Genomic DNA, 14580 nt, shown 5'->3' with positions numbered 1-14580 from the left:
CCTGATGATCAGCAATGATGAGCATCTTTTCATGTGCCTATTGGCCATCCGTATATCTTTTTTGGAGAAACGTCTATTCATGTCTCCAGTCCATTTTTTGATCGGGTTTTTGATTTTTTTGTTGTTGAGTTGTGTGAGTTCTTTATATATTATGGATATTAAGCCTTTGTTGGATGTATGACTTGCAAATACTTTTTCCCAGTTAGTGGGTTGTTTTTATGTTTCAATCCTGTTTTCATTTGCCTTGAAGAAGCTCTTTAGTCTGATGAAGTCCCATTTATTTATTCTTTCTATTGTTTCCCTTGTCTGAGAAGACATGGTGTCTGAAAAGATCCTTTTAATACTGATGTCAAAGAGTGTACTGCCTACATTTTCTTCTAGAAGGCTTATGGTTTCAGGTCTCACCTTTAGGTCTTTGATCCATTTTGAGTTTATTTTGGTGAATGGTGGGAAAGAAAGGTCAATTTTCATTCTTTTACATGTGGCGTTCCAGTTTTCCCAGCACCATTTGTTGAAAAGACTTTCTTTTCTCCATTGTATGCCCTCAGCTCCTTTGTCGAAGATTAGCTGTCCATAGATGTGTGGTTTTATTTCTGGGCTTTCAATTCTGTTCCATTGATCTGTGCCCCTGTTTTTGTACCAGTACCGAGCTGTTTTGATTACTGTAGCTTTGTAATATGTTTTGAAGTCAGGGATTGTGATGCCTCCAGCTTTGTTCTTTTTTTTCAGGATTGCTTTAGCAATTTGGGGTCTTTTGTTGCCCCATATGAATTTTAGGATTCTTTGTTCTATTTCTGTAAAGAATGTCAGTGGGATTCTGATTGGGATGGCATTGAACCTATAGATTGCTTTAGGTAGAATGGACATTTTAACTATGTTTACTCTTCTAATCCATGTACATGGAATGTCTTTCCATCTCTTTATGTCATCATCCATTTCTTTCAGAAAAGCTTTGTAATTTTCGTTGTATAGGTCTTTCACTTCCTTAGTTAAATTCACCCTGAAGTATTTTATTCTTTTTGTTGCAATTGTGAATGGTATTGTCTTCTTGAGTTCTTTTTCTGTTAGTTCGTTATTAGAGTATAGAAATGCTACTGATTTGTATAAATTGACTTTATACCCTGCAACTTTGCTGTAGTTGTTGATTACTTCTAAAAGTTTTCCAGTGGATTCTTTGGGGTTTTCTATGTATAAGATCATGTCATCTGTAAACAGCGAGAGTTTCACTTCTTCCCTCCCTATTTGGATTCCTTTTATTCCTTTTTCTTGCCTAATTTCTCTGGCCAAAACTTCCAGTACTGTGTTAAATAAGAATGGTGATAGAGGGAATCCTTGCCTTGTTCCTGTTTTCAGGGGGATGGCACTTAGTTCTTGCCCATTGAGTATGATGTTGGCTGTGGGTTTGTCATATATGGCCTTTATTATGTTGAGGTAGTTCCCTTCTATCCCCATTTTGTTGGGAGTTTTTATTATAAATCGCTGTTGGATCTTGTCAAATGCTTTCTCTGCATCTATTGAGATGATCATGTGGTTTTTATTCCTCATTTTGTTGATGTGGTGTATCACATTGATTGATTTGCGGATGTTGAACCATCCGTGTCTCCCTGGTATGAATCCCACTTGATCATGAGGTATGATCCTATTGATGAATTGCTGAATTTGGGTTGCCAATATTTTGTTGAGAATTTTTGCATCTACGTTCATCAGCAATATTGGCCTGTAGTTCTCTTTTTTCGTGCTGTCCTTGTCAGGCTTTGGTATCAGTGTGATGTTGGCCTCGTAGAATATGTTAGGAAGTGTTCCATCCTCCCTAATTTTTTAGAATAGCTTGAAAAGAATAGGTATTAAATCCTCTCTGAAAGTTTGGTAGAATTCCCCAGGAAAGCCATCTGGTCCTGGGGTTTTATTCTTTGGGATGTTTTTGATTCCCGTTTCAATCTCTTTCCTTGTGATTGGTCTGTCCAAATTGTCTGCCTCTTCTTGAGTGAGCTTTGGGAGATTGTAGGAGTCCAAGAATTTATCCGTTTCCTCTAGGTTATCCATTTTGTTGGCATATATTTTTTCGTAGTATTCTCTTATAATCCATTGTATTTCTGCAGAGTCTGTTATTTCTCCTCTTTCATTTCTGATTTTGTTCATTTGAGCTTTCTCCCTTTTTTTCTTTGTAAGTCTGGCTAGGGGTTTGTCAATTTTATTTATCTTCTCAAGGAACCAGCTGTTTGTTTCATCGATCCTTTCTACTGCCTTTTTTGTTTCAGTAGCATTTATTTCTGCTCTGATGTTTATTATTTCTCTCCTTCTGCTGACTTTGGGCTTTGTTTGTTCTTCTTTCTCTAATTCAGTTAGGTGTAGTTTAAGATTGCTGATTTGGGATTTTTCTTGTTTGTTAAGATGTGTCTGTATTGCGATGAATTTTCCTCTTAATACAGCTTTTGCTGTATCCCATATAAGTTGATATGGCATGTTATCATTTTCATTTGTCTCCAGGTATTTTTTGATTTCTTCTTTAATTTCTTCAGTTATCCATTGCTTGTTCAATAGCATATTGTTTAGTCTCCACATCCTTGTGCCTTTCTCAGCTTTTATCTTGTAATTAATTTCTAGCTTTATAACATTATGATTGGAGAAGATGCTTGTTATTATTTCAATTTTTTTAAATTTCTAGAGGCTTGCCTTGTTTCCCAACATATGGTCTATCGTTGAGAATGTTCCATGCGCACTTGAGAAGAATGTGTATTCTGCTGTTTTTGGATGGAGTGTTCTATATATGTCTATTAAGTCCAGCTGTTTTAGCTTTTCGTTTAGCTCCACTGTTTCCTTGTTGACTTTCTGTCTGGATGATCTGTCCATTGATGTGAGTGGGGTGTTGAGGTCCCCTGCTATTATTGTGTTATTTTTGATATCTTCTTTTAGGTTTGTTAATAGTTTCTTTATAAACTTTGGTGCTCCTGTGTTGGGTGCATAGATATTTGTAAGCGTTATTTCTTCTTAATGAAGTGTCCCTTTGATCATTCTATAATGCCCCTCTATGTCTCTCTTTACCTGCCTTATTTTGAAATCTGTTTTGTCTGATGTAAGTGTTGTGACACCTGCTTTCTTTTGTTTGCTATTAGCTTGGAGTATTGTCTTCCACCCCTTCACTCTGAGCCTGTGTTTGTCCTTGGGGCTGAGGTGTGTTTCCTGGAGGCAACAAATTGTTGGATCTTGTTCTTTAATCCATTTTGCCACTCTGTGTCCTTTTATTGTGGAGTTCAATCCGTTTACATTGAGGGTGAGTATGGATGCATGAGGGCTTCATGCTGTCATTCTGTTGCTCATTATCTGGTTTTGCTGCATTACCTTTGTTTCTCATCCTGTGTGTTTTAGCCTACCCATTGACTTCTGCAATTTCTTATGCTGGGTTTCTTAGATTTTTCCTTATTTATGTTTTGTGTCTCTGTTCTGTTTTTTAGTTTGGTGGCTACCCTGAAGTTTGTGTTCAGAATCTTGTGCATAACATAGTCTATTTTCTAGTGGGCTCTTACTTCCTTATCCTAGACTGATTCAGTCCCTTTCCTCTTCTGCTCCCAAATTATTATTTTCATCTCTTATTCCAACTCGTGCTGTGAGTTTGTGGTTACAGTGATAAGATTGTCTTTGCTTTGGTGATTTCCTTCCCTTTATCCTAGTGCTATAGTTGAATATTTGCTATCCTATTCTGATTCTATCTGTTTTGTCTCCTTACTCTGTGTTTTGTGACCCCTTTGTCCCTTTTTTTCTTTTTTCAGGTATGAGAGCCTTCTTGAGGATTTCTTGTGGGGGGGGGTCTTGTGCCTATGAAGTCCCTTAGCTTTTGTTTGTCTGGAAAAGATTTAATTTCTCCCTCATATCTGAAGGATATATTTGCTGGATAGAGTATTCTTGGCTGAAGATTTTTATCTTTTAAAGTTTTGAATGTGTCATTCCATTCTCTCCTAGCTTGTAATCTTTGTAGGTTATTTTCTTCTGGCTTGCTGCCCTGAGTATTCTTTCTTTTTCATTCATTTTTGCCATTTTTACTACTATATGCCTTGCAGTAGGTCTTTTTAAATTGACAAATCTAGAAGATCTTAAAGCTTCCTCCACACACATTTCTCCCTCAATCCCTAGATTTGGGAAATTCTCTTCTATTATTTCTTTGAGCATGCTTTCTGCTCCATTTTCCTTTTCCACACCCTCAGGAATTCTGATAATTCTTCAGTTGGATTTTCTCATTGAGTCTGCTAATTCTCGGAGATTTTTTTTCAGTTTTTTTAATCCTTAGTTCTCTTTCTTCCTCTGTCTGGAGGCATTCAACCTGTCTATCTTCAATTATGCTAATTTGCTCCTCTATGGTATCTACATGGGCATTCAGGGAGACCGTATTGTGTTTTATCTGATCCATTGTATTTTTCATCTCTAGTATTTCTAATTGATTCTTTTTTGTAGTTTCAATCTCTTTTGTGAAGTAACTCCAGAACTCGTTGACTTGTTTCTCTATATTTCCCTTTACCTCATTGAGTTTTTTGATGATAGCTACTCTGAATTCATTGTCACTTAGTTTACCTATTTCCAAGTCCTCAGGACATTCTTCTGTGTTTTTATTGTTTGCTTTTGGACTGGAGCTTTTATATATTGCTGGATGGTTTTGCAAAAGGCAAAGAAGTGTCTTATGCATCTGTGAGAGAGATTGGACCTCTCAGGGAGGTCAGGTGAAGACACAGATGAGGAAAATGAGGGGAAAGTAGGATTCAGACTATGAAGGAGCCACATTATTTATAGGGGCTCATGTAAGGATGCAGGATTCCAAATGTTAATCCTACATCAGAAATCAGATGGGCAATAGACTTTTATAGGTAGAGGAGTATCTATCTATCTATCTATCCATCCATCATCTTCTTTTCTTTTTTGGAGGACCTGGAGAAGGGAAATCATGTAGGTAACCATTGACAAAGCTATCATTTATTATGTTCAAAAGCCTTACTTTACATGCTTTCTTTAAGTCATTATTTCAGCTTTTTGTGTCCCTGAATGACTTTCACATGGCAAAGTCATGTAAGGGTCACAGTTTTATAAATAGGATTTACATGCTGCTACTAGTTTTCTGAGAAAAATCTGGTATGAAATACAAATAACATTTTAAGTGAATTTTTTCAGTGGCGCGTTATAAAAAGAGTAACTGGTATTTGAGGCACTTTATTCCCGTCAATAGGGTCCCAGCCCTTACTCACCTTAGACAAGGTTTTCAGTGTGGCATGGTGATTTATCAAATTCTGCCAGTGACCAGTGGAAGACCAGGTCAACCACTTTTGATGATGTACTGAAAGTCATCATATTTAAGCAGATTGGCTGTTTTTCTCAGCTGTAGTTTTTGCTCAGATTCAAACCCCTCTCGTTTCAATGTGCTTGTTAGTTTTCAAGAGCGCCTCTTTTGGTGAAGCGCAGCACCCAGCAGATGATTTCAGTTGCTTGGGTCTGCTGAGCCTGCAGTCAGCACTTGTACATGTGGCTTTTCAATCAGGCATGTTTGGCAGACATCAGATTTGTGAAAAGCAAGATTTTCACCAGCCTTTCTTGCTTTTGCCATCTGAAAGAACAATGGGAACTAACTTAACAATGCTGTGATCCTTTCATGTTGAAGACAAACTCCTTTTCATAACCACGCTCCTTTGGGCTCCTCTGCTCCAAACAAAAAGCTTGCTGCCTGTTCATTTTAGAAAAAATATTTATTTTAAAGGAGACAAAATGTAGTTGGTGCCCAGACCATTTGAGGCTTGCATTATGTGCAACAGGGTGAGAGAATGATGCATGTGATAAAACTCTCCGAGGCTTGTTCTGTCAAGGTTGCCAAAGAAAGCACAAAATGTGCTCCCAGTGTGTGAGAGAACAAAGGGCAGGACTCTGCCTCCTGGTCTTCTTTTTATGCAACCAGACAAAGAAATAGTTGCTAACGACTTGGCCGCAGTCTACTGCCAAGTGGTCCAGAGATGCCTCTTTTTCCGTTCCTAGCTTTCAGCTGGAAAGTTCAGTGCTGTCAACTTTTGAGAAGATGAAAAATGGAATTCAATGTGGAATCCCCACTGGAGAACAGAGTTGCAAGCTGGACGGGCACCCAGATTGTACTTATTACAACTACAGGCACAGCCTGTTCCATTACAGGCATCTCATGCTGCCTGTCAAATGAATACATTGCTATGTCTTACTCCCCATGTCGCTGAAAGTTATAAGAATTTCACACCTGTATGGAAAAGATTACCTGTTTTATGATTTTCTATACTGATTTTTATTTCAACTAAACAGCAAATATTTAGAATAACAGTTGGCAGTTTGAGTTTTCATATGAAGATAGTTTGCCAAGAGCTTTAGGTTTTTCCTAAAGGGTTTTTTCCATCCGTTGCTCTTTGACTTAGGTTTTTGGGGCCAGCTAGAAGTGGCATGGCCCTTATGGAAGTTAACCTACTCAGTGGTTTCATGGTGCCTTCGGACGCAATTCCTCTGAGCGAGACATTGAAGAAAGTGGAACATGAACATGGAAAACTGAACCTGTATTTAGATTCTGTAAGTAGCAAAAGTTAAGTTTCATATACGTAACCATCGAGAAAGCTACCACTTATTTCGTTCAGAAGTCTCACTTAACATGTTTTCTGTAAGTCATTATTTCAGCTTTTTTGTGTTACTGAATGACGTTCACATGGCAACCATATATTTATCCTCACTGAAAAGACATCGTTATGCAATTAGAATTATTATTAATGATGAGCCTGATGAAAGTCTTGATAACTATGTCATTATTTCATGTCAAATGTGAAATATATAGAAATTGCCATATTATAATTTTAAAAGTTCAGTCCAGATCTCAGTTTGAGAACCGTCTGCCTCAGGGAACGGCTAAACATATATGTTTACATGCTGCTGATGAAAGCTTTAATTATATGTTAATTACAAACTCCAAGGTATTGGTTTTGGAGTTTTCCCTGTATCTGTGACGTTCTTGTTAATGATTATCTTAATTTGAGTGTTCATTACATTTTGACTGATTAATTTGACTTTTCTTTTACTGCTAATTGGTATGTAATGGAATGTTTGAAGGCATTTATCAATTTCAGATTCCTTAACCAGTATTGTTTGCCAAACTGGCATAAGCTGCCCCTTCTGTAGGCAAGGAGGCTGGCCCTTTGTACCTCATATCAGTCAGTTATTGGTTGTGGGGTGCACCCCCTGCTCTAAGGTTACCTGCCTTGCTGGGTGCGGTGGCTCCCTTGAGCTGAGGGCGCGTCTCTGGAGAAGGGGCTGCAGTGAGCCCTCAGCAGCCGTTGTGGTGGTGCACTGCCTGAGCGGGGTCTGGGCGAGGCACCAGGGCGCAGAGCGTGCTGTTTGGGTGGGCTGCTTACCTCACTACCTTAATTCTCACTATCCCTTTCAGTAAAATGTGAGTAAGAACAAACCTATCTTGTAAGGATTGTTTTACGAGTTAAGTGGTGGTGTTCATGTTGTTTATATCAAGTGCTTACCATATCAGTGGGCACATAGATGTGCTCCCTAAATGTTAATTTCTATATCTGTTTCCTACAATGATAAGAAAAAGAAATGTCTTTTACTTTATCATGAACATGTAGTCTGCCACCCCGTTAAAAGTCTTTTGTGTTTTTCAAGGTGAATGAAACCCTGTTTTGTGTTGATATTCCTGCTGTGAGAAACTTCAAAGTTTCAAATACACAAGATGCTTTAGTGTCCATAGTGGATTACTATGAACCAAGTAAGTGTGTTTTGGAGTTCCTCATCCTTTAGGAGTTAAGCATTTATTCATTCATTCATTCATTCATTCATTTGAAGTGGCCACCTGTTGGATTGGTTTCATGGGAACAGGTATGTTGGGGGGGTGGAGGACGGAGGAGAGCAGAGGAGCTTCCCATTTAAATGAAGACAAGTGATAATTGACAAGGGCCGCATGATATGTTTAGCATATGCTATTAAAAGTGATGTTTTTAGCACAACCATAAGGACCTACAACTAGAATATACATCTGTGTACTGGAGGGCTTTGGGGAGAAGAAGAAAAAGAAAGAAGAAGACTGGCAACAGATGTTAGCTTAGATGCCAATCTTTAAAAAAAAATGATGCTTTTGCTCATAATGTTTTAGGTTTTTAAGTCACAATTACAAAATGTACAAGGAAAAATTGACATAGAAGTCCAGTTTATGTTCAATTTCCAAGGTTTTGCTTCTGTTGCAAGCCCCCATTCCATCTGGTTCCTTTATGAAATGGGAGCTCTTCAGGAGATGGCGTGAACGGAGTCGGCGCTGGAAAAGCCTCACCTGGGTTTAGGTGTTTCTTCACTGAGGGAGTCTATTGTTTTGCTAAAGTGTATACATTATAACATATTTTTTTTAGCATATCAAAAAATATAGTCCGTTTGGAAAATAACTTGAGCTTCTTTGATTTTGCTGGTGACTTGTTTATAAAATGTTAGAAATTCAGGATGTGGGAGTACAGATCTGGTTTGGAGATGACCTAAGTTAATTAGGACGAATTGACGTTCAGTCACAGAGTGACTTTTTGTGGGTGTGCGATCTCCGGGCTGAGGTTTCTACTAGTAATAAAACATATTCTGAGTAAGCACTGCTGCTGGCTCAGAATCTTCAGGGTGCACGAGGATTGTGGATGTTGCCATGTGTTAGGCAGTTGTAGATGGTTACACTTTAAAATAAAGTGAACTTGTTCATGTTGTTGGTAGTGTTTGATCAAGTATTCATTTAAGACTAGGGCGCAGTATCACTTACTCTCTCTCCTTCTAAGGCCACAGGCCCATTCCTCCCCTCCTTTGCCTCCTGTTGGAACTGGAGGGGAGCACGCCCGGGGTCTGGCGGGCGTCTTGGAGACGGGGGCGGCGCTTTCTCCTGGGGGAGGGGTGGGCTGCCCGGTGGAGGCGCCATGGCAGTGCCTCGTCATCCGGCTGTGTTATCATACGTAGGTGAAAAATCCTCCAGCTATTTCTTACGTGTATGGAGAATATTTTAAACATTTAAGAAGCAAAGAAGCTTCAGTCTATGTAATTTCTTTGTAGAAAAGAACTTTTTTACAAAGGAGATATTTTAAAATGAAAACATGGGAAAGATCAGAATAATAAAAACCTACCAACCCATTTTTGAAAATCCTAAGGTTACAAAATATGTTTATAATATTAAAAAAATCAATGAAAAATCATGAAGAAATTTGAAAATAGAATGTTTTAAGAAATTATAAAAATTAAAATCATTTATGTTTTGCAGTAAGTTTACTGTAGTGTTTTAGATGCTTTATGTAGTTTTTTTTGTGTTAGCTTGTACCATAAAATTTACCGAAGTTGAATAGTTTTTAGAGACTGAGTGCTCAACATCTTAAAATATTGAAACAACGCATTGCATGGGCCCAGTTCTCTGTACTTATGTATTTTTCAATGAAGTGCACGGTAAGTATTTTTTTCAGAAGTGTAATGATTAGACTCTGAAGGCATGGGAAGTGTCACGCTGCACCAGACTCTCTTGAGGTGAGGAAGTCCTCCATTTCACTCCTCCCTCCTCCAGGCAGAGCTCCAGCCATGCTGCACTGGCAGCCGCAGCCTCTTTTCCTCGTGGCGCCAGCCAGCTGCTGGTGGTGGAGAGACTGGACTGGAAGCCTTGTTTCCCTCTTGGATTTGGTTAGCAGTTTGGGCCCCTCTTGAGCATTTTAGTTGTTTCTTGTAAAAAAAATAAAATTATGTGAAGAGTGGAAAAATCAGAAAAGTGTATTGAAATGCTCTTAAGTTTTGGCAGACTAAGTGTTTCTAAACAAGGGAGCTATGTAGACTGATGTCCTTCTCTTTGCGCAGGGAGACAAGCGGTGAGAAGTTACAACTCTGAAGTGAAGCTGTCCTCCTGTGACCTCTGTGGGGACGACCACAGCTGCCGTCCTTGTGAGAATGGGGTGGCGGCCTCCTGTTGTCACTCGTCTGTCGTTTTCGTTTTCTGTTTTGTGCTTCTGTTCTCTTTGCAGTGTTGGCTGTGATTTAAATTTTAAGGACTCCATGTAGTACTTAGATTTCCGGAAGTCACATGTGATTGTCTTGTTTCATAACCAAATGTTGCCTCTGACTATTTCAAAATACAATTTTTTTCTTTTTATGGGGTTGAGGGGCTGCTTGGTCTTAGTATGGGGTATGGGGTCTCAGTACATGTAGCTGCACAGATTTCTTCACCTGACTTCTGTGTGGAACAAAACCCAGAATTATTGCAGTTGTGTATCCTTATTTCCTCCTCTTAAAATCTTTTAGGATCTTTTTTGGAGGTGTTGTTTTCTCCAGAATAAATGCATTATTTTAGATTATTCTTTTCATCTTCTAGAAGAGTCGAGCCCAGGTTCTTAAGCGCTATTAGACACCAGAGCTTGCTTTAGTATTAAAGGTGGATTTCTGGGAACTGGGGGACTACAAAAGAAGGAGGAGCTTGTTCTGTCTCCTTCCCACCGCCATCCTCCCTGCTCTCCAGCCCAGCCCACCCCGGTGGGCTCAGTATATCCTTCTTAATTGGATATTACCTCTTTCTTTTTAGAATGTAGGTGGTGAAGTTTCTTTTCAGGAAATGATGTTTTTCCACTCCACATGTGATTTCGTATCCAGCCATTACCCTTCTGCTGTTTTTCTCCTGTAGAGAATGAGAGAGGGCGTGTGTTTCTGTGCTTTGCACTCTAGTTCAGAGGTTGAGGAGTGTCCAGGAGACCGCCCTTGGGCTCTGGCTGCGCTGCGCTCCCTCCCTGCCTCAGCCCCCAGGGATCCGGTCGGGGTTGCGAGGCGGGAGTGTTGCGGTCTATGCCTCCAGTGCCTTGGACTAGAGGAGCCTATGCCAGGAGACACAGGTTTTGTTAGTAATGGGGGACCATAAGCTGAGGGTACAACAAAATCCTGTCTAAGATGCCACAGGTTGATCTCCCTGTGGTCTGGGAAAGAAGCTGAGGTTTGATGGGGCCCAGAGAGTCTTGACATGCATCTGAGCTGAGTGTCGTGGGCTGTTGCCCAGGGTCCTGGAGAAGCTCTTCTAGACTCGGGTGCTGGTGACATCTAACACTTGCTGGGAGCCTTTAGGAAGATTTCTGAATTTTGAGCACCTGGATCATTGGTTACCCTGTATTCTGAAGGACAGTATTCATTTATCTGGGTGAAAATTTTAAAGAAAAATTCCTTTCTTCTCCCCCCTCATTTTCCTCCCTCTCTCTCCTTTCTTTTTTCCCTTCTAAACATATTAAAATATTTTAGATATATCCAAAATTAATTAAAGCTCTTTTCCTAAGTCTAAGAAATGGTTTAATTTGGCCTCTTAACTCCATGGCATTTCTTTCAAGTGGATGTGGGGAAAACGATTGCCGTGGGCTCCACGGAGTCTGTGCTGCAGTATTTTCAGCTGTTTCACAATAAATCCATCAAAAATAAAGTCTGCAAATATATCTTTTAGAGTTAACATTTTAAATGTTTTTATTTTGGTGAATTTTAAGAAGTTATAGTGCAGTGGGTGTTCATGTATTGCTTATGGATATTTTAGAAACCAAGGTAGGAATTACCAACTTGCAGTTTAAACTTTAAGTTTAAAGCTTGAAGCATATATGTAGGAGACAGATCCTCAGAGAGTGGTCTGTGGAGAGAGAAGATAAATGTCAAATAACCTTCTTTCTTTGCTTTCAAGTGAAGAACAGTCTTAGTTCTCTTACACCTTTGAGACAGACTGACCTGAAAAAGGCGCTGGGTGCCTTGGGGCTGCCTGGGTGGCGTTTCCACTTTACGCCCTGAAACTTCTTTAGAGATGAAAGTGTCTTGTAATGAAGTTCCGGAGGGTGTTGGCAAAGGATGCTCCCTCTGCTGCGCTGCCTGGGGAACTTTATACCAACCATCAATACCTTACGTTCCTGGTAAATAATTTTTACCGAACTTCTAGTAGTGGTGTATTAGGAAACACTACAATGGAAAGGCCATTGGAAGACAGCTTGTATCTTTTTTAGATCATATTTCCTCATATAAAACCTAAAGCTCTAATACTTTTTTGTGAAGTACTTCAGATTTCAGATTAAAACGTCATCTTGTAACACATCTCTTTTTATTATAAATTTATCAAAAGTGAGGAGGAGGAGGAGGAGGAAGTGACATCCAGCGAGCTCTGACTCAGGCGCACGGGGCCGTCGTCCTCCTTCATGTCTTTCTGGGAGAACTGGCTCTGCCACAAGCAGTGGGTTTGGTTTAAAAGCAATTAAAAAGCCACAGGCATGGGGAGAAAGGAGGATATGCAGTAGTAATAATAGTGTAGACCATTTTCTTCATATGCTGTAAGCAATAATAGTAAAACGCTCATTTTACTTTGCTTATGCGGAAGCTCTTCCATTTAGAAATGCCGTCAATTTCATTTACTGATACGGACTAATTTAAAATCCCCCTTCTCTCCCACTAACTGGGAACCTTATTGAGACACTAGCATATGTCACTTACAGTGTTGACTGGCCAATGGTTCCAGAGACTGAACGCTGGAAATAGTTAGCAGCCAGACAATTCAAGGACAGAACAAGGCTTTTGTATTTGGTTCCACCATCTTGCTACCATCAGTTATAATTCTGAAAAAGAAATTAAAATAACCAGCAATCTGTTCTCTGTATGTGTGAGTTTGGCTAAAATAGGCGCAGTTAATGAAATACTTCCTTTTATTGTGTTGTTCTATTATACTTTATAGTTTTCAAAATTTTGTAACAAGAGTATCTTTGGTTTAGTATTTTGGTTATATTATAATCTGAGGAGCATTGTGCTAATATAAAATCCAGATATGCATCTATTACCTGTTTGTTACTTATATATGCAATACCAAATCCCACACCTAGGGGTTTGCAGAATTGTAGATAGCATAATTCTCCCTGCTTCCATTCTTTTGGGCCTGGGTATAGTTATCTTTTAAAAAATGTTATATTTAGCCCTAATTTCTGTTTATGTTAAATATAGTTATAAATAGTCCGGCAATATAATATCAGTTATCTTTATTTTGATATAATTTAGTTATTTCATTCAACATTTCTGGCTGTCCTATGATATTTTTTAAAAATGGGAGTTATGATTTTTGTCATTTTTTAAAGAGACCGTTTTATTAACCTGCTGACATATAATCTGTTCTTTGTAACCACCTTATTTTTTCTAATTTGCTTTATTGAAGTTTAATAGTGATCTCTATAAAAATGTGTTGTAAATACCTTCTTGACAAGGTTTCTTAACATAAGGGCAGTACTTAGTCTGACTTTGCCAAGTGGCTCCCGTGGACCCAGTGCCGTTGTGTATTCTGGGGCATCATTTTCTTGCACATCGTAAGTCTGAGACGCTCGCAGGAAGTGGACTCACTCCTGGATAAGCTTCGGCACCTTCTACACTCTCAGTGGAGGCTTCTGTTAGACAGAAGAGTATATTCTTCATTTTTCTTTGTTTTCAAATTCCAGTAAGGCATAGCATTTTTAAGCACTTAAAAATTTCCTATCATCTATTCAAATGATATTGATGTTTATGTTAAATGTCTTAAGTTGCATTGGGAGTAATTTGAGGTGTAGCTCTTTTTGTCACTACCTTGGATAGAGCACCATTATCCTACTTTCTTTGGGAAACTAAGCAGTAAATATAAATCTTTAATTAAGCATATATCAGTGAGAGTAGGCTTGTTTCAAAACTATTCCAGCCAATGAGTTGTGTTTTCATTACCTCATCAAAAGATAGTGCCACATCACATCATTCCATAGAATGTTGTCATTTTCATTTCAATTATTGTCACACAGGAAAATAGATATTTTCTAGATGATTTCTGAATTTCTCACTTCAAATGGCACTGATACATTGGTATGTGTGGGTCTCTGTAATAGGGATGGTATTGACACACGTGTTGCTACGTATTTAGGAATAATTCTATCTCATGTTGTCATGAGGCCACAACGTACCCCTTTCCTGCGCAGTGTCTTGAATCAGCGGTGGAGGGTGGTTCCGTGTTCCATCCGTAGGTCTTCACGGTTTATCTTTGATAGCTTCAGTACAGTGTGGCTCTGTTGTAGGCCTTCACGCCCTTATGTTTCGGTTTTCAGTAGGGTGCAGTTGATGTGGTGGGGCCAATTTATTTTGTACACAGGGAGCTTTATATAGTTGTATTTGTAAATCCCCTATTTTGAGAAGCCGTTTTGCATATGGGAAGAATACTGTTGAAATAAAACAAAAACTAAAGTTTTATATATTGATCAAGGTGATTCTGAAAGTTTAACTTTTAAATGTTAGAATGTTATGTTATCATTAATTGTACACTGTTATGTATTGAATAGGAAATTATGGTTTATCAATAAAATATAAAATTCACATTATTTATTATCAGTATTCTTTTTATTTTGTCTTAAATCATGTCTGTAGCACATCTCCTTTACCTAAACCTATTTAATTGTGAGAAATGGGATATCTGAGGGTAGGGTCGAGTAGGCCTTATTGTGTTATAAGAGTTTGACATGAGTGAGGTGAAAGAAACTTGACCACCGACCCCCTTCACCTCTCTCCTCATTCTTTGGTTTTGGTGTTGGGGTG

The 14580-nt window shown here is 38.8% G+C and overlaps 1 protein-coding gene across 1 annotated transcript in view; it reads left to right on the top strand.

Moving 5' to 3' along the window:
* CD109 (CD109 molecule) overlaps positions 1-14366 on the top strand; it is a gene marked incomplete at its 5' end in the record, with an annotated part of 193812 nt that extends 179446 nt beyond the window's left edge. The window contains 3 exons of the mRNA XM_046676265.1: positions 6408-6555; positions 7651-7753; positions 9844-14366. Of these exons, the coding sequence (XP_046532221.1) occupies positions 6408-6555; positions 7651-7753; positions 9844-10019 (427 nt within the window). The remainder of the gene's footprint in view (positions 1-6407; positions 6556-7650; positions 7754-9843) is intronic.
* Positions 14367-14580: the final 214 nt, after the last annotated feature.

The sequence above is a fragment of the Equus quagga genome, chromosome 11 (genome assembly GCF_021613505.1).
Source record: "Equus quagga isolate Etosha38 chromosome 11, UCLA_HA_Equagga_1.0, whole genome shotgun sequence".
In the NCBI taxonomy this organism is placed as follows: Eukaryota; Metazoa; Chordata; class Mammalia; order Perissodactyla; family Equidae; genus Equus; species Equus quagga.
The sequence above is the reverse complement of the archived record's forward strand: the minus strand, read 5'-3'. Positions and strand labels throughout refer to the sequence as shown.